General features: G+C 39.9%; 3 protein-coding genes across 9 annotated transcripts in view; 1 reads left to right on the top strand and 2 right to left on the bottom strand.

The window, feature by feature from the left end:
• The window catches only part of LOC135111591 (phosphatidylinositol 3,4,5-trisphosphate 3-phosphatase TPTE2-like), a 28,231-nt gene extending 25,435 nt beyond the window's left edge, over nucleotides 1-2,796 (bottom strand). The window contains exons 1-3 of one of the 3 annotated variants that reach the window (XM_064025049.1): nucleotides 2,641-2,787; nucleotides 2,380-2,421; nucleotides 1,712-1,845 (exon numbers count right to left, since the gene is read on the bottom strand). In XM_064025049.1, the coding sequence (XP_063881119.1) occupies nucleotides 1,712-1,731 (20 nt within the window). In that variant the 5' untranslated portion in view covers nucleotides 1,732-1,845; nucleotides 2,380-2,421; nucleotides 2,641-2,787. Of the gene's footprint in view, nucleotides 1-1,711; nucleotides 1,846-2,379; nucleotides 2,422-2,640 lie in introns of all 3 variants that reach the window. The other 2 variants (XM_064025051.1, XM_064025054.1) reach the window with 2 other exon arrangements.
• A 6,579-nt stretch (nucleotides 2,797-9,375) lies between these two features.
• On the bottom strand, nucleotides 9,376-12,931 carry LOC135111588 (rRNA 2'-O-methyltransferase fibrillarin-like). The gene is made up of 5 exons (XM_064025044.1): nucleotides 12,783-12,931; nucleotides 12,056-12,262; nucleotides 11,382-11,527; nucleotides 10,089-10,259; nucleotides 9,376-9,892 (listed from the first exon to the last, which is right to left on the bottom strand). The coding sequence occupies exons 1-5, from the start codon at nucleotides 12,793-12,795 to the stop codon at nucleotides 9,476-9,478; spliced, it is 954 nt and encodes a 317-aa protein (XP_063881114.1). The 5' UTR covers nucleotides 12,796-12,931; the 3' UTR covers nucleotides 9,376-9,475.
• Nucleotides 12,932-13,709: 778 nt separating this feature from the next.
• The window catches only part of LOC135111586 (uncharacterized), a 29,414-nt gene continuing 24,395 nt past the window's right edge, over nucleotides 13,710-18,728 (top strand). For 3 of the 5 annotated variants that reach the window (XM_064025040.1, XM_064025041.1, XM_064025036.1), the window contains exons 1-2: nucleotides 13,710-13,874; nucleotides 17,969-18,134. In XM_064025040.1, coding sequence (XP_063881110.1) covers nucleotides 18,111-18,134 — 24 coding nt within the window. In that variant the 5' untranslated portion in view covers nucleotides 13,710-13,874; nucleotides 17,969-18,110. Of the gene's footprint in view, nucleotides 13,875-17,862; nucleotides 18,135-18,728 lie in introns of all 5 variants that reach the window. The other 2 variants (XM_064025037.1, XM_064025039.1) reach the window with 2 other exon arrangements.

Below are 18,728 nucleotides of genomic sequence, written 5' to 3'. Positions count from 1 at the left end.
AATGAAAATGATAAGGAGGAGGGTAATGACAACGATAATAATAATAATAATAATAATAATAATAATAATAATAATAATAATGATAATAATGATAATAATAACAATAATAATAATAACAACAATAATAATAATAATAATCATAAACATAAATTGTACGTAATTCTCTTAATCCACAATGTCACACACACACACACACACACACACACACACACCTGCCACCATACACACAGAAAACAATAAACTAACCTTCCCTTTCCTACCGTGACACCTCAGACCTATATGGTAAAACAAACCTTTTCCCTTTCCCTCACAATCTGTTACCCTTGCGAGTTCACGAGAGGCGCTGCTGTTTACTAAGTGATGAGACTCTTGAGGGAGTGGGTCGAGTAATGTTATTCTTGACATCCGGGAAGTCAGATGATTGACTCCTGTGCTATGTGAAGTACCTAAGCTAAGCGAAGGACATATTCTGAAACGCCGCACTTCCACGACATTCGAAAGGCTCTAGTTGAAGCGATACGGGTTTTTTATTTATTTATTTATTTATTTTTAAGATTCTAGTGACAGATTAACGAGATTTCTACATTATGAACAGGAGAAAAACTCTTGAGAACCCGGCTAATCACCCTTGAAAATAGTCACGCTAAGAGAACAAAGAGTATTACATCCAAAAGGCTCTACTTGAAGTTACAAGGGTTTTACAGGGTGTTTTTATGGTTCTAGTGACAAATTAACAAGATTTCAACATTATTAACCGGAGAAACGCTCTTGAGAGCCTGGCAAATCATCACTGTGGCCTTTGCAAAAAGTAGGGGTGGGAGAGCGAAATGTTTCAGAATACGGTGCCTGAACTAAGCTTACACAATCTGACATTTGATAGATTTCTAAATCTGAGGGTATTATAAGATTAAGGAAACTCTGATCACTGAGTAAGGAGGTGCGGTATGTTAGACTCACTTGTGGCCATGACTGTACATTTATTCCGAGTAATGCTGATGCTAATACTGTAAAGAAGTATCTGGCAGCTCTCTTCACTTATCATGTCCCAATCTTTCTTGTTGTTTGTGATCTTCTCATAAAGCAATTCGTAAGTCTGTATATTAATTTATGTTCTGATTATATACATTAAATTCACTGGGCTTCACTGGCCTCGTGACATCACTACTTGGTAGAATTGCATGTGTTTCCAGTGTTTTCTGTCAATCCCATTCGGAAAAGTCAATGTACCCAACTCTCGTGAGGCTTGTCAAAGACCAATCCACGTGTTGCAAGAGGACTTGCACAGTGTATAAATAATAATAAATAACAAACAAACAGAACAGCATACCATCAAGCCAGTATCTACACAGCAAAACAAAGCCAGGCAAGAGTGCCAAGCCACCAAGTACATTAGTCGTCATGCAAGCAATTATGAAATTAGTGAGTAAGCGTGAAGCATCCAGACAGGTATGTGAGACTGACAGGCGCGCCGCGCGGCCACGCACTGATTACCAAGCCACGGAATGAGAGGCAGACTGATGAACACAGTGAGAGAAGCTGAGTGTTAGGCTTCTCTTTATTAAGGCACACACAATATTGTTATATGACAATAGATCAGTATAGGAAGAGCGATCGTTTTAGTAATGATGCAGGTAAGCGTGTTAATGCAGTGAGGCAACAGTGATGCAGGCGGCGTGCTGGCGTGAAGCGAGCTGGTGACGCTTCACCTCACCTGAACACCCTCTTCATCATGACACGTAGAGTAGCCGCTGCTGGCGGGAAGGAAGAACCCTCAAGATCAGCTGTTTTCTCCTGTGGCGAGCACGTCCCACCTTGCCTAGGTCCTGCCCTCTGAGCTCAGGGCTCCTGGGAGGGACACACGCCAGCCTTGGTTTACACACACACACACACACACACACACACACACACACACACACACACACACACACACACTCACACATATACACACACACACACACACACACACACACACACACACACACACACACACACACACACACACACACACACATATATATATATATATATATATATATATATATATATATATATATATATATATATATATATATATATATATATATATATATATATATATATATATATATATATATATACTAAAATAACAACTGACGACGTGGCACTAAAAGTGTCATGGTTAAGTGTGCATTAAGTGAGTACACTGGAAGTCGGATGAAGAAGACACAGTGTTGGCAGGTGCATATAAGAGCGAGACAGTTGTGACAAGATAGTCAGGTCAAATAATGAATCAAGGACTTGGAATTAAAAATGGGAAGTGGATGTGGTTGGTAACAGAGAGTGAACATATGAGAGAGAGTGAAAATATGAGTATGCACACAGCAGTATTAGCTCACTCACCCACAGGTGTGAGGGACGAGTGCTGGCAGGTAGTGGCGATATCTTTCAGGGATGAACAGAAAATTATGAAGTTTCACTGTATTCTTAGCTAGTAACTTGTATATATAGATAAATATAATACTGAACACCTCTCCTACGATGCAGAAAAAGGAAAAAAAAATGACAGATCAACAAACACCAAAGTTTCGAGGTCAGTTCAGAAAAAGTAACGGATGGTTAGTAATGTAGGAAAATCACTGCACTTGTTTCACGTTTGCTCACTTTACACTACACCGCCAGACTCCATGGGCAAGATTAAATTACTGCTTCTGTGTTATATTTCCCTTGGAGCAGCAGACACAGGCAGGCCAGCTGCGCCAGTGTATGTGGAGTGCCGCAGGGAGGAGGGCCGCGCACAGACGAGGTGGCGGAGGTGGGCGGTTACTGATACATGACTCGATCCACCAATGTCCTCCTTCCCCCAAACCCTGCCTCCTCTATCCGCCCACCCCAGCCTATCCCCTCCCCGCTGCCGCCCATATTGCCATCCGCTCGGCACCTCATTTGGTTACTCATTAGTTTATAATACTCATATCTCTACAAGTCTATTTTATCTCTAGTTTGTTCACCAACTCCTCGTTCCGTGTTGTCATCTCCTCGCACCTCATTTCGTTCCTCATTACCATTTCTGTTGCTTTACATGTCTGTTTTCCTGTTTTTATCTACTGTTTGTTCGTCTGTTTCCTGTCCTCATTTCCTCTGCATCATTGTTATTTTTTTCCCCTTATTTCTACACCCATGAATGTCTTTTCTTGTCTATATTATCTCTAGATATCTCTGCTGACATTAAGATTCTATCCATTTTTCCACCTATGTTGTTACCTACTTGGCACCAGATTCTTTTCATTACTCTTATCTATATACATCTGCGTACGTGTATGTATACTCTTATCTGCTTATATGTATTTGTAATGTCTCTGGGTATATATAACTTTTTTTTATGGAAGGTGCAATAAAGATTTTTTTCTTTCTCTTCCTCTCTGTCAACAAGTACACACTATCTCTCTGTACGAGTATGTCACTGAATAATTGTCTCTGCTGCAATTTATATACTAAGCATATCTAGATCTTTGTTACTCAATACCAGTTCCCTCGATCTCCATGTTTATCTAGTATCTCCATTCTCAGTACATGATTGTTTACCTTCACTCATGATTATCTTAGATTTACTGTTGTCATGTGGTCGGTGTATCTCATTTTGTTCCTCATTAGCAACATGGGTGAAAGTCAAGGTTCTAAACACTACATTGCTCTTTCATTCTCTTGGTGGGTGAAAGCTATCTATACCATGAATGTCCAGTGCATTATGTTCAAACGTGGCTTGTGGTACAATGAATGCATGCCACCGACCGCATTATCAGAGTCTGCTGTTGCTTGGCCGGCATTATGAAATGCTATAAGGATTATTATTATTTTTTTTTTCAGAGGTAACATTATTTCCACGAATAATTTACTTTCATCTTTTTCTTTCGTGTCTGTGTGTGTGTCAGGCTGTGATGAGTGTAGGAGGCTGTGATGGGTATGGCAGGCTGTGTAGTGGGTCTGTGAGGCTGTCTGATGAGTGTAGCGCTAGGATCTGCAATAATTTTATTATCATTAGATACACTGAGCTAAGAAAACATATTTAAGGGCCTTTTGGGCTCTTAAATATGTTTTCTTGGTGTAAATATGTTTAAGGGCTGGTTTGGTTGCGCAATTCGGCAGCGCTTCCTATAGCTTTCCATTGTTTTGGACAATGGGCTTTCACACGAGCGTTGGACGTGCGTGACTAGACGGCTAGTAGCCTGTCCCAGCGACTGATCGCAGAAATTGGTTGCTTGGAGCACTTTCACACAGGCGACTTTGTGCCGCTCGAACGCGCGACTGTTATTCATTTATTTATTTTTATTTATTTTTTTTTTACTTTTTTTTTCTCTATCCCCGTGAAAGACCGTCACTTACTCAGCAAACCCTGTCCTGTACGGAGGTCATCTGATTAATGTGGGAAGGTGGTTGAAAGTATCTTATGACTATTCTGACAGGAGAGAGAGAGAGAGAGAGAGAGAGAGAGAGAGAGAGAGAGAGAGAGAGAGAGAGAGAGAGAGAGAGAGAGAGAGAGAGGGGGGGGGGGGGAGGGGGTCATGTGCTCACCTACGGCTGCTACATATACGCGTTCCTAACAATAATAATCAAGAATGCTCGAGGGAAGACAAATAGAGAGAAGAGAGATGCTGAAGGAAGGATATGGAGAGTGAGACGAAGGATTCTACATATATACCTTCCTTGGGTGAGAGGGTTTTGAGTGTAGAAATCTTGTTAATCTGTCACTAGAACAGTAAAAACACCCTTAAAAACCCGCTTCACTTCAACTAGAGGTTTTTTGAGTATATAAATCTTGTAAATATGTCAATGGAACCATAAAACATTCTTAACAACCCGTGTCACTTCAACTAGAGCCTTTTCAATAGATAAATCCTGTTAATCTGTCACTAGAACCATAAAAAACACACTTGAAAATCCATGTCACTTCAACTAGAGCCAGTGAATACAGAAATCTTGTTAATTTGCCACTAGAACCGTAAAAACACACTTAGAAACCGATGTGCCACTTCAACTAGAGCCTTTTGATGTAGTAATCCTGCTAATCTGTCACTAGAACAGTAAAAAACACTCTTAAAAACCCGTCTGTCACTTCAACTAGAGCCCTATGAGTGTAGAAATCTTTTTAATCAGTCCCTAGAACAGTAAACACATCCCTAAAACCCCTGTAAATTCAACTAGCCTTTAGAAAGTAGTGGAGGTGCGACGCAGAAGTGTTTCAGAATACAGGATAGCCAGGGTAAACTCAGCCACAAAGTGATCGACCCAGTGCTTGCCTTTTTTCCCCCATCTCTTGTGATCCTTGGTGGATTAACTCAACGGCATGTAAAAACTTCCATATGGGGAGCTGCGGTTGAATTACAGGAAGGCAATCAACTAAAGTAATGCACACCTTTCCCCATCTTTCCCTCTTTCTATCTCCTCTTCTCTACTTCACCCACTCTTTCTCTTAAAAAAAGAAAAATGTGGGGAGGCTATGACCTTTGTCCTCATGAGTAAATAAAAACCTTATCTGCGTAGATATATGAAATACTTTTTTTGTTGATTGTACTGTAATCCTTCTTGTCTCGAAATATAACGTAACATTTTTTTTCCAGGCACTAGGGAATTTTTTCAAGGGCAGCGTGTTAAAGTGCACATATCGAGATTATATCTAAATATGCGGTGTTAGGGGAGAATTTATAACGCTTAATCCTAATCAATTTAACTTACAGCAATGACATCCAAGCGAAATAGAGCAGTTCCAGTGTGGAACACACGTTGTCTGATGTATCGTATGTTTGTCTGTAAAGACAAACTGAAATGCATTGGAATTACATCAAACATGAAACACCTCCACACTAGACATATCACTGAATATGCGAGTTGAGATAAACCCGAGCATGTTTACTATTGAACAAATTCTGTGTGAGGTAAGAGTAAACATCTAAATGGTGCACCCATTCAGTATCCATTGCAGAGCCTCGGATTCTCGGGACCGGGAGTACTCGGTATTCATCCCCGCCAGTATTCTAGAATCTAGAATCTAGAATCAAGCAGAGCGCTGGTGGTTCCATCTAGACGTCTAGTATTCACCAGCCGCGCTCTACCGGTTCCCCGAGGAACCGGTTCCGATGGTTGTTCCTTGAATACTTTAAGCCATCGGTTCCTGCCCACCACTAGTATTAAGTACGAGTAAAATCACCGGATGAACAATGTTCTACGGCAAAAAGACCAACATATCGTACGGCGCCACTCGGTCCGTTTACCTATAGTGTAGTACATATTACATGCAATAATGGCCATGATTTTTCCTAACACCATTATCCATACCTGCTTTCTCCACATTACTATCGGCGTTTCACATCAGATGGATATATTCTACACACACACAAACTCACACGCACGCACGCACAACGCGACAGCCACCCTTGAATTATGCAGAGGAAGAGAAGCTGGACATCACACGGTTATGTCTAGTTTTATCAAGCTACCAGATGATAATTAGGAAAGCTGAACTCACCATAGACTTCAAAAGACATGCTGCATCTCTAGGATATAAAATAGGTATAGTAAACTATGTGCAAAAAAAAAAAAAAAAAAAAAAAAAAAGTCTTTGCTTTAACTCCCTATCGTTCCTGTCATTTTGTTGGCACTAAATTACTAGCCATTGTCTCTGGATCAGCACATTTCGTTATTTTATTGGTATATGACACATGCCAATACAAAAATATGTAGATGCTAAATAGTGACACTAACGTGGATCTTCCCCGTGTAGCAGTGGACCAGCCAGGCGCTGGAGTGTAGAGCACTGGTTTCCTTTCAAATGGTTATTTAATCATCTTGATTAGTAGCAATGTCTCGTGAACAGGCACACCGAGAGGAGGGGATCAGCCGGTGTATTGCACCAGGATCCTTGGTGTCTCTGGTGGACCCAAAGGTAGAGATGGGGGCCCCCCCATCTCTACTTTCACCTACTGGCTACAGGGGTGGGGTCCTTAAACTATTCCTGCACTGGCACATTTCATTTCTCTTGGCGGCCCTGCTCGTTAACACCACCGTAGGCTTGGTTTTCCTAATTTTCATTATGATAGCTTGATAGTATCGACTGACGGGAGCGGTGCCTTCACCTTTCATCAGGGTGGAAGCTTAGGGTTGCGCCCTGTATTTTTGCAATATGTAACACACACACACACATTATAAATGTTACTATTACTATTATTGTTATTGCTATTATCATTATTATTATTATTATTATTATTATTATCATTATTTTATTATTATTATTATTGTCATTATTGTTATTACTATTATTACTATTATTATTATTTCAATAAATAAAGTTAAGAGAGAGAGAGAGAGAGAGAGAGAGGGGGGGGGGGATAAAGGAAGGGACGTTCAGATTGACAGCTATCCATTTTTATACTGCACTCGTACTACATTTTACTTCCCTTCTCTCTCCCTAGCACACACACACACACACACACACACACACATACACACACACACCGAGTTGATGCCTTGAAAACAAAATAGCATTAGTACTTACTAGTAGTTGGGTTGATACTCTAATGTATGTATAATTTTGTTACATAATGCAATATTTAATTATTTCAAACATTTTTCTGTCAAGCATGTTTACAGCATTGTGAACCTGCAACTAGATATTATTATAAATATTACTGTCGGTTTGCGATGAATGAATACCTGCTTACTAAGCTAAGCGAGTTTTTCAGCCACACTAGAAGTGTCAGGATGCGGGCCGGGGACACAACTCGCATGTATCCTACCAACCACTTTCTTCAACCTCCGCCCTTTTGAAAATGGTTTAATTTAGTAATCAAATTTTAATGCAAAACACGCAACAGCAAAATGATAGTCCAAAAGCAATTATTCGTGACTGTAAGGGAAAACAAATGAAATTGACAAGATGATAAAGCCAGTGATTGATTCTACTTTGCAAAATTATTGTGATTTGAAGGCAATTAAATATCAAAATGTATTTTGAAATACATGTATATTATAAGTCAGATGTCTTTTTTTATTTTCCTCTCTATATCTATCTATCTATCTATCTATCTATCCATATATATATATATATATATATATATATATATATATATATATATATATATATATATATATATATATATATATATATATATATATATATATATATATATATATATATATATATATATATATTATATACACACACACACACACACACACACACACACACACAACAAAGAGGCACCAAACAGCATTTCACATAAGGCCACGAAAAGGCTAGAAACGGCCATCTGACATCCAAAGATAGTTGAAAATTTTGGCACTGTCTGTCAGGTGCTGAGATGCATCCATAATGATTGTTGTCGATGACGATGATGACGACGTCGAAGTAGAATAGCAACAGCTTCCCCATCTGAGTCCATGATGCAACCCAGCCAGGCTGAGTGTGCCTGCAGCAAGGAGCCTTTTCGCTGATGCGACCCGTTCACGCGTTTTAACTGGGTGCATCAACGTTTTGGTCGCGAGACCAAACCACCTATGTGAAAGGATCCTTATGAAATTAATCCTGTATTAAGTCATTTTCTGTTACAGGTGATTGGATAAAGGCAAACTTTCACTGCCTTACTGCAAACAGAATTCAATAACCAACAGTAGAAAACTGTTCTGAGCTTGCTTGTGACGGCCAGCAAGTCAAATTTGTGGCTTGGCTTCAAAACATGTCCAGAAAACTAAACTGCTTGATATCTCATTGGCTAGACAGATTAGTGCTCAACTGCATCATGGATATGAGTCTTTTATTACTCTTCTTGCAATCAGATGTGCCCCCATCTAAGCTACTGCACTCCCACAGGTACACTCCACTAATCCAAAACATAACACGTAAAGAACACTAAATTCTGTTACCATGCGAGTTTTGCAGAAGGCAGACATTTTGGATAATTTTATTTATTCCTTATAAACTACAATGTTTTTACAGGCACTAGTGTACCTTTTCAAGCTGAAATGTTGCTGTATATCACTCATACTATTCATTATACCGCTGCACTTTTCTGCTCCCACCAAAAGATAACATTTACATATATACAAAAGTACTGCAAGACCAAAATGATGCACCGATAGTCAACATTCTAGTATGCTGAATGAACTTGCCATTAAAACCCCACACATCTCCCTCCCCTGGCAGTGCCTGAACCACACTAGTAGAAGAGTCAAACATTCCTTCCAGTAGTAACACACTCAACAAGTAACACATTCATCTCAAAAAATTTTACAATTTCTAGAATCCTACACATGCCCAACACTGCCTTTCTATGACTTCCCCGAGGCATGAATCACAGGTAAAAATTCCATGACCCAGACATACCTTAGGTGTCAAGAAAGACAGAAAAAACTAAGTAATATATTTTCATAGAATTACAAAAGATTAGCACAGTTAAAAACAAAAATGCAATGATATCTCATATATGGCCATTAGGAACCAAAATTTCTAACCCTTGTTCTTCTTGGGGGGGCGGTACACCCCAACCACCACTGCATGGTCCCTCTCATACGGCTCCAGCGTCAGCTGCTCCTGGGGCTTGAGGAGGTCAGACTGCAACTTCTTGATCTCCCCGGCAAACACGGCCTCAGCAGGAGCAGTGGAATCAATGCAGTTTGCCTTGATGGAGATGATGTAGTGTCCGCCAACTTTGAGGAAGTGCTGAGCATTAAGTGCCACAATACGAGCCTGGTCTGGCTGAGCCACGTCAGCAAAGATGGTGTCCACCATGCTGCACACCATGCGATACTTGTGTGGGTGGCGGGCGTCCTCCACAATGGGCACCACGTTGGTCCGCTTCTTGGCCATGTTCACCAAGTCACGGCCAGACCGCAGGGAGAATTCAACTGCGTACACCACACCTTCCTGTAAGAATATCACTCATCTTTACTTGTATTTCTAACATTCATAACATTATGGTCAGGCAAATAAAAGTGTATGGTGAGGGATGAGCAGAGAGGGCTTCAGATGTATGACATAAGGATCAAGGATCTGCACAAAACATTAGTTGCTGGCAAATGAGAAAGACGTTATTCAGAGTTACTCAAGCTTTGGGACTCACCGGACCAACAACATCAGACACGTGTGACACAGTGGTGCCGTTTGCTGCTCCAAGGTAGAGCACTTTGGAGCCAGGAGGCATGTAGATGTTGCCCACACCACCAACAATAGCAGCCGCCAGCTTGGACCGGAAGGGATTCCACACACGATACTCTATTTTTTCACTTCCTTCCTGAAAATGAAAACAGAATGTACATTTTTTTCTCCATCAACAATATTTATTTTCTTAAATTTCTCATCCCATTAAAAATATCAATATATCAAATTCTAATTCCTTAATGCAGTAATCAATCAAAAACTATAAATCTTTAATTTTAAGTAGTTCTGAATTTAGTGACCCATCACAAGTATGAAAACATCATAGAAAACCTTACCATATAAAATATTATGTCACAATATATATAGTTTAGAGATAATAAATGAAGATGCACATGCCATGTTAAGAACATAAGGGAAGCTGCATAAAGCTGGAGGGGCTACATCTGGCATTTCTAGTATAAAACATATCTGTACATACTTATGTGTATCTATCATCCCTATCCATAAACCACAAACTGCTTCTGCACTAACAACCTAACAGACTGTTAGTGCAGCACCAATAGGGAGCTTTAAAAGATTAGACACATTTATGGATATGGATCTGTCATAAGCTTATCTCACAAATACAATACACCAAGTATTCAATACATGCGAGTTCAAAACATGCAAATTCTATCATATGTGACTAACCTAAATGTGCAAAGTATTCTCAATATGTGAGAAAAAATCCCTATTATGTGAGTAGTGGCAGCGGTGTGACTGGTTGGTGAGGAAGGGTGGCCAACTCACACCAGAGGGCTGTGAGTGCAAATGTTTTCCCATGCCCCAACAGGACACCACATGTACATCAGGCTTGCATTTACCTCTGTCACAAGAGGATCTATTCACTCGGTGGTGTTTGGAATGGCTATTTTTTTGCTTCTTTAGTGCTTCTTTGGTGATCACATTGAGTCCTAAATGTCTACCTCTTACTGCAAGTAGTGAACCTTCAGTTTTACTGTTACTTTAATGCTTTATTTTTGTGAAATTGTGCTGGAATAAATACTGAGAGTTCAAAAAATAGGTCATGGAACATAACCCCCTATTTAATGGGATGATAGGTTTGATATATGCGAATTTTCATCATGTGAACTTTTTGTAGAATGTAACCCTCACATATAACAAAAACATGGTGCATTACAAATAATTAAATCATTGAAAAATTACCTCTTGCCCTTAGCTACACTTGTCACTAAGGTCAGAAGATACAACTCACCTCAACACTCATCCTCTTCTCACCGTAGACACTTTCTCCCACCACCATGTTCTTTGTCACCAGCACATCCTCCTTCCCGCGGGCAATGAACACTCCCTCGTGACGGTGAGGCTCAATCATCACTCTGTTGCCTCCCCTGAAGCCTCCTGGTGAGGACAATCTCTATGTTAAGACTGGTATTGAAGAAGCAAGGATACCTGTTCCAGTTCATCCCTCTCTAAGGTTCTTGAGCAACACAGGGTTTAACAATAGTAAGGATGGGAATAGGATGTTCATTTTCCAGTCCTTCAGGTCTTTTTTTCTCATACTTTCTTGACTGATCAATGATATTTGTTATTCACTTAAATCATCATCTATCCTCCTTTAAGTTATATTTCCACCATTTTATCATAACATTCCTCCTTTGTCAGTCATTATTCATGAAAACAAATGGAAATACACACCAAATATTTGTCTCCTTGGCAAATATGCTCCTAGTTAGGTCCATAATTGTATCTATTCATGCAAAGAACATTGTAACACAGCTATTTGAACAATTACCATAACTGACTGGAAATTCACACTTCACAGTAGCTACAAATCTGATGACAAGCTAACAGTTAACTACAACAACCACTGTGACAAACAATAAACTCAATTTGTGGAAAACTGCCTTGCTCATCAGCTAGTCTTACCTCTGCCTCCCCCACGACCACGGCCAAAACCACCACCACGCCCACGACCACCTCGGTCACCCCCTCGGCCACGGGGCGTGAAGCCGCCTCGGCCTCTAGGAGAGAAGCCTCTGTCCCCCCCACCACCACGGCCGCCCCGCATTCCTCCTCTGCCGCCCTTGTCTCCTCCTCGCCCGCCGCGGAAGCCACCCCCGCGAGGTGAGAAATCTGGGAGAAAAGATGAAGTTAGCATTCCAATTAGGGTAATATAATACACATGCATGAATCCATAATGTGTGTAATGCCATAGATTACTTACACTTCCATAATACATAAAGCTGTGTTTGATCAGCACCTCCTACTGGCTATTTAGTAATGTTACATCTTACAAGCTATACTAAAATCGGCCAAGACATCGTACAACCTATCTTACTACCTACTGGATATAACAATGTCCCACAGCCTACACTATAATTGCCATCACGTCTTCTGGTCGAAAGACACCCCAATCTTAACTTCTAACAGCTAATCAGGATCACGGCAAAAAATATAACCTAGTAAACTCGATCCCGTCCTTATCAGCACCCAGAAGAAGCAAACAGCAAAGCATCCTCGCTCCTTCACTGCACATCTTAACCCTAACAAGTCCTCGTGTTCCTGCCAATACCTTCATTTTACTCCCGCAGAGCAGCACACTTCACTCTCAATATTAAACAATACCAGTATCTCAGCAGGGCAGTTCACATACCTGGCCGACCCATAATGAAGGACTAATGGGAGAATAATCCCAGTCACAGGCAGCTTCTCTTCCTACCACGTGTAAACAGAATCCTTGCGTGGGCCAAACACCGCGCCGCGCCGCTGGATCACACTCACAACTCTCCTTTATCTAATTCAAACCATTTGTATTTTCCCATTTTTGAATGAAGAAAAATACATTAAATCTTTTTATTGCGTAATACAAGGGAAAAAAGTACAATATTCCAAAATCACGTGGATGTGCACTGGGGATTTTATGTGTTGTGCTTTCACTAAGTATTCGTTTATTTGATTAATATATATTTTTCTATAATATTATTGTATTTAGATTAAATAAATGAAGCTAATGATGAGGTATATCAGTATAAATTACATGGGATTGCTTCGCCTGGTAAATAAGTCACATAGGTTCCAAATATAATGGATGTGGCGCGAGCTTTGAATGCGTGGTATCGCTGCTCCAAATCTACATTGCTTTACCATCCTGTCCTATGACTTAACTTCCTAGACTCCATTTTCTCGACGCTTCAAGTACTGTACTAGCATGAGGGAAAGAACAGGAGTTTTAAAATTCATTTATATACCTCTCTATAAAAGAAAAGAAAAAAAAAAGGCAATTGAGAGTGATTGTACAAGTGTAGAAGGGCGAAATGTATGTAAGTAAGCATTAATTCAATGTTTAAGCTGTCGGTAAAAGGAATATCACTGAAATTTTTAAAAACCAAAGCACCTTGAAAACTGATTGATGTTAACACAACAACAACAACAACAACAACAACAATAGAAGAAGAGGAAGAAGACGAACAAGGAGAAGAACAAGAACACCAAGAACAGCAACAAGGACAAAGACAACAAGAACAAGAAGACGGGAGTGAGGGGGCGAATGAGGAGCGAGCGATAGGAGAGATTACAGTCCCAGCTTCGTGTCAGCTTCATTCTTCAGTGCCAACCGTGCCTCGTCAATGTGAGGTGCCAGACGCTCCACTCCTGCACTCCCCCTTCCCTCTACTCGTACGTGCTGACAGTATCTACTGCCCCTTAGTGTTACGTGAAAGGCAAGGGTTCCACGCGTCTCGTCTTGGTAAGTTAAATGCTAAGGCTATTTTTAAAAGGCTTCTTTCTCCCTTCCTGTTTTCAAAGGTGACAGAGATGATTTTTCAGGTTTTAATGTTTTTTTTCTTATTAGTGATGTAGAATCCTTGCTAAACTATCATAAAATCATAGAAACACTTGTAAACTAGTATTAGCTTGTACCAGAGTCTTTAGACGTAAGAGATGAGATGACTAGATGTTTAGAAATACTGTTTATAATTATTTGGTATCTACACACATCTACTATCAGAAACACGCATGATAAAATTAGAAGAGATGAGATGACGAGATGTTTAGGAATGCTGTATATATATATAATTATTTGTATACACATCACCACACATCTTATTTCTTGTACTGGCAACAATTTGGACTAAAAGTGGGTATTTTTTATGGATTTTCTCGGGCTAAAATATATTCATGTTCTAGTATATGTGGTTTAATGATGATTTATTTTTGTTTTATTTTATTTATTTATTTATTTATTTATTTTTATTTATTTATTTATCTATTTATTTATTTCGCTCTCTCGTCCTAAGGTGTATTTCTTCCCTAGCACATTTATCGTTAGGGAAGATCAGTGAGGCAAACACACCCCGTGCCAGTGATCTCGTGAACTCTTCAGGAACCTTATCGAGGAATTATTTAAAAGAGGTTATCCCATTATATTCTTGGGGTTTTCTCGTCCTAAAGTACATTTCTACCTTTGTATGTTTCTTGTTAGGGAATATCAGTGGCGCAAGCACGACCCATCCCAGTGCCCCCGTGAACTCCTTCGGAACCTTGTTGAGTGTATGGAAAGGTTTTCTTGTGTGACGTGCTTCTCAGGCTAGCAGTGAGTGTAATGTATAGTCTTGTCTTTATTGGGAGAAATGGTTCCACAAATTACACGGGTATGATGTTAGGTATTATAGCACACACACACACACACACACACACACACACACACACACACATTTTTCTTTAGCTACACGTTTATCATATCTTATCATGCTTTCATTTATCTCTTTTTTTTCTTCTTTTTATTGATTTATACATATATTTTACTGCTGATATTCTCAACTTCCGTCTTATAACCAGATGTAGTCAGTTATTTAATCTTCGGGGGATTAAAACAATCACAAAATTCTCTCTCTCTCTCTCTGTCTCTCTCTCTCTCTCTCTCTCTCTCTCTGTGTGTGTGTGTGTGTGTGGTATTTCCAAAGAGAACAAAACAAACAAAATAATCTAACCGCAGTTGCCATCATCCTGTGTTGCAATTATTAACATATGCACGAAATTATTAACACGGTCAGCTGTAACAGATTTTGACGTCGAATAGCGTTGCATAGAAGGGGGAGGAGGAGGAGAAGGAGGAGGAGAAGAAGAAGTATGAGGATAAGGCAGAAGAGGTAGAGAAGGTGAAGGATAAGGGAGGAAGTAGAAGAACAAGAACAACAGAAAAGAGAAAAAGGTATTTATTGGAAGGGGAAGAGAAGAAAAAAAAAAACTACAGCAACTTAAACAAAAACAGAAAGAGAGGAGAGAAGAGACAGAAAAAAGAGGACATGGAAGAGGATAGATGAGGATGAGGAGAGGAGGACATGATGAAGAGGACAGAAGGATGAGGAAAATTAGGACATGAGGAAGAGGACAGGAGGACATTTGGAAGATGAAGGCAAGAGGAAGAGAAGGATGAGGACAAGAGGGGAAGGAGGATGAGGACAAGAGGGGACGGAGAATGAGGACAAAAGGAAGAGAAGGATGAAGACAAGAGGGGGAAAGGAAATGAGGGCAGGAGCATCATCAGTAGCTATCTGCAGTGTGAGTATCTAATCTGGTGACTCGTCAGGTGCTCCTTATTACGGGAGACTCGCCGCTAACATATTCCTGAGTGCACTGAGGAGGTGGAGGTGGTGGTGGTGGTGGTAGTGGAGGAGTAAGAGGGAGATGAAGCATATGCAGATGAGATGGACGGAACTAATGATGATAATGATGAGGATGAGGATGATGATGATGATACGGAGAAGTTGGAGGAGGAAGAAAAGGATTTGACGGCAGGAGGAAGGAGGATAGAAGTGTCTTGAAACCTTCCTCTTAAAAGAATTCAAGTCACAGGTAGGGGGAAATACAGAAGTAGGCAAGGAGTTCCAGAATTTAGCAGTAAAGGGGATGAAACACTGAGAATACCGGCTAACTCTTGCATTAGAGAATTGGACGGAATAGGGGAGAGAAGCAAACAGAGAACTCCAGAGTTTACTGGTGAAAAGGATGAAAGATTGAGACTACTGGTTAACTCTTGCATTAGGAAGGTGGATATGATAGTGGTGAGAGAAGCAGACAGAAGGTTCCAGAGTTTATCAGTGAAAGGGATGAAAGACTGAGAATACTGGTTAACTCTTGCATTAGGAAGGTGGACATAATAGTGGTGAGAGAAGCAGACAAAAGTTTCCAGAGCTTATCAGTGAAAGGGATGAAAGATTGAAAATACTGGTTAACTCTTGCATTAGGGAGGTTTGTAAAGAGTGCCACTTCTTGCTTGCACGGTGAGGTATACAAGGTGCCCTGCGTGGCCACATCACCTCCCCGGCTGGTATAATCATGACTTATTATCACTTTGTTGCCAGGTCCCCATCTCTCTTCTCTTCCCCTAACACCACAAGGCTTCTTCAGGAGTGTACCCTTATCACTGGTACTCTGTCCTCTGCTGCTGCTTCGTTTTATTGTTCTTTTCTTCTTCTTCTTCTTCTTCAGAAACTCTGCTATTATTATATTCCCTTTTCCTTGAAGCAGTGTTTAAGCTTTTTTTTTAAGCCATTACTTACATAAACACACAGATAAACAAATATATAGATAGATAGATGGATAGATTGATAGATAGATAGATAGATAGGTAGATAGATGATGGATAGATAGATAGATGGGCGGGGATATAGAAGAAAAGGATGAATGAATGAAAACAGATCACTTTATTGCATTTGAACTATGTACGTACAAAGATCAGTATTCAGTAGAGCTACGTATGAATATAACAAATCATTTCTTTTTTCCTACATGTGATTACCTGTTACTCACTGCTGCTATCACCGCTATCATACCCTGTCAGTGCACTGGATTGCAGCTCACCTACTGTAAAAAACAAAATGATTATAATAAAGAAAAATGATAACAAATAAAACAAAAAATGATGGTGCTTTACGTTAAGTTACTTTGGGTACGGTTTTTTTTTTCACCTTATGACAAACAATAGCAATGCAAAATAGAGTGAATTCAATTAGGTATCTACAAAACATTACCTTTTCGCAGCTATGAAACGAAAAGATAAAAATAAAGACTTTCTGATCTCATTTCACTATCTGTATCGCGTCCGTTGACCTGATAGCTCCCCCGGCCACTGTAAAGACCACTAGTATTTATCTATTTATTTATTTATTTATTTATTTATTTTTATTTATTTATTTTTGTTTGTCTCTGGGTATCCGTCGTCTGAAATGGGTGAAATGAAATGCTGCTTGTTATTTCTGAGCTGTTGTTCTTCGTGGCGGTGGTGGTGGTGGTGGCGGTGGCGGTGTTGTTGTTGTTGCTGTTGTTGTTGTTGTTGTTGTTGTTGTTGTTGTTGTTGTTGTTGTTGTTGTTGCTGTTGTTGTTGTTGTTGTTGTTGTTGTTGTTGTTGCATCAATTTCTATTCTCATTTTTATTATCATCACTATTATCATTATTGTAGTAGTAGTAGTTGTTGTTATTGCAGTAGTAGTAGCGTGTAGTAGTAGTAGTAGTAGTAGTAGTAGAAGTAGTAGTAGTAGTAGTAGTAGTAGTAGTAGGAGTAGTAGTAGTAGTAGTAGTAGTAGTAGTAGTAGTAGTAGTAGTAGTAGTAGTAGTAGCAGCTGTAGTGGTAGCAACAGTTATTATCATCACTATCATCATTATCACCACCACCACCACCAACACCACCTGTCCTCACTCACCTTCACCATTACCACTACTACCTTTCCTACCAGCAGCAGCACCACCACCACCTGTTCCCACTCCCTCCCTGCACATCCTATTGACACAGAAGAAAATATTGTGAGTGCAGCAGCGGTGAGCAGTTTTGACCTCCACCAGCTTGCCGTGTCGCCTCAGCAGCACGCGTGTCAGCAGCGGGCGTCAGCTGCGTGCCGGGGGCTGTGTGTGGCACCGTGCTGACCTCGGGATGGTGTCAGCGTGAGAGAAGAGTCACACGTTCCTCGTTCACAGAGTTTTCGCGATGGATGGCTACAGGACCCCGCAGGTAAGGTTCGTCATTCAGAACACTTGGATTTACAATATATGAAAAGAATCCAGCATCAAAAGAGGGAAAAAAATAAAAATAAAAGATTGAGAGAGTAATATATTGGTTAAAGAACCCCGAATTAAGGTAACGCTACCCATTCATAACGTTTGGAACTGCAACATTAATATGGAATCAGCATGGAATAAGTACATAAGAGTAAATTAATAAATAAAAAGAGAAATAAAGTGATAAATAAAAGATGGAGAGGGCAGTAGTATAGATTGCAGGACTCCACAGGTAACGTTTCTCATCCAGAACACTTTTGAATCTGCAATGATAGCATGAAACCAACACAAAATAAGTAAATTGAGAGAGTAATAGTCCATGTTTCAAGACCTTACAGGTAACAACGAGCATGTATAAGATTTAAACCTGCAACAGCAATATAAAACCAAAGCGAGAAAAGAAAATAATAACAATAATTTCACACATATTCAATAATCCAGTAACAAATAATGTGCATTCAACACTAGTGAGATTTTCACGGTTTTCCCTCAAATCTTTAATCCTTTAGTTTGCTGGCAATCTTGTAAAACCTTAGTGCTGATAGTT

The sequence above is a fragment of the Scylla paramamosain genome, chromosome 22 (genome assembly GCF_035594125.1).
Source record: "Scylla paramamosain isolate STU-SP2022 chromosome 22, ASM3559412v1, whole genome shotgun sequence".
Taxonomy (NCBI): Eukaryota; Metazoa; Arthropoda; class Malacostraca; order Decapoda; family Portunidae; genus Scylla; species Scylla paramamosain.
This window is presented reverse-complemented; position numbering and strand designations above follow the sequence as displayed.

Bases quoted from the DNA above. Each gene is read 5' to 3' on its own strand.
- LOC135111588 (XM_064025044.1), bottom strand. The intron at 11,528-12,055 runs GTAAGACTAGCT...TGTCCTCACCAG, and splicing joins TGGTCGTGGGGGAGGCAGAG to GAGGCTTCAGGGGAGGCAAC. The intron at 10,260-11,381 runs GTGAGTTGTATC...TTTCATTTTCAG, and splicing joins AGAAGAGGATGAGTGTTGAG to GAAGGAAGTGAAAAAATAGA.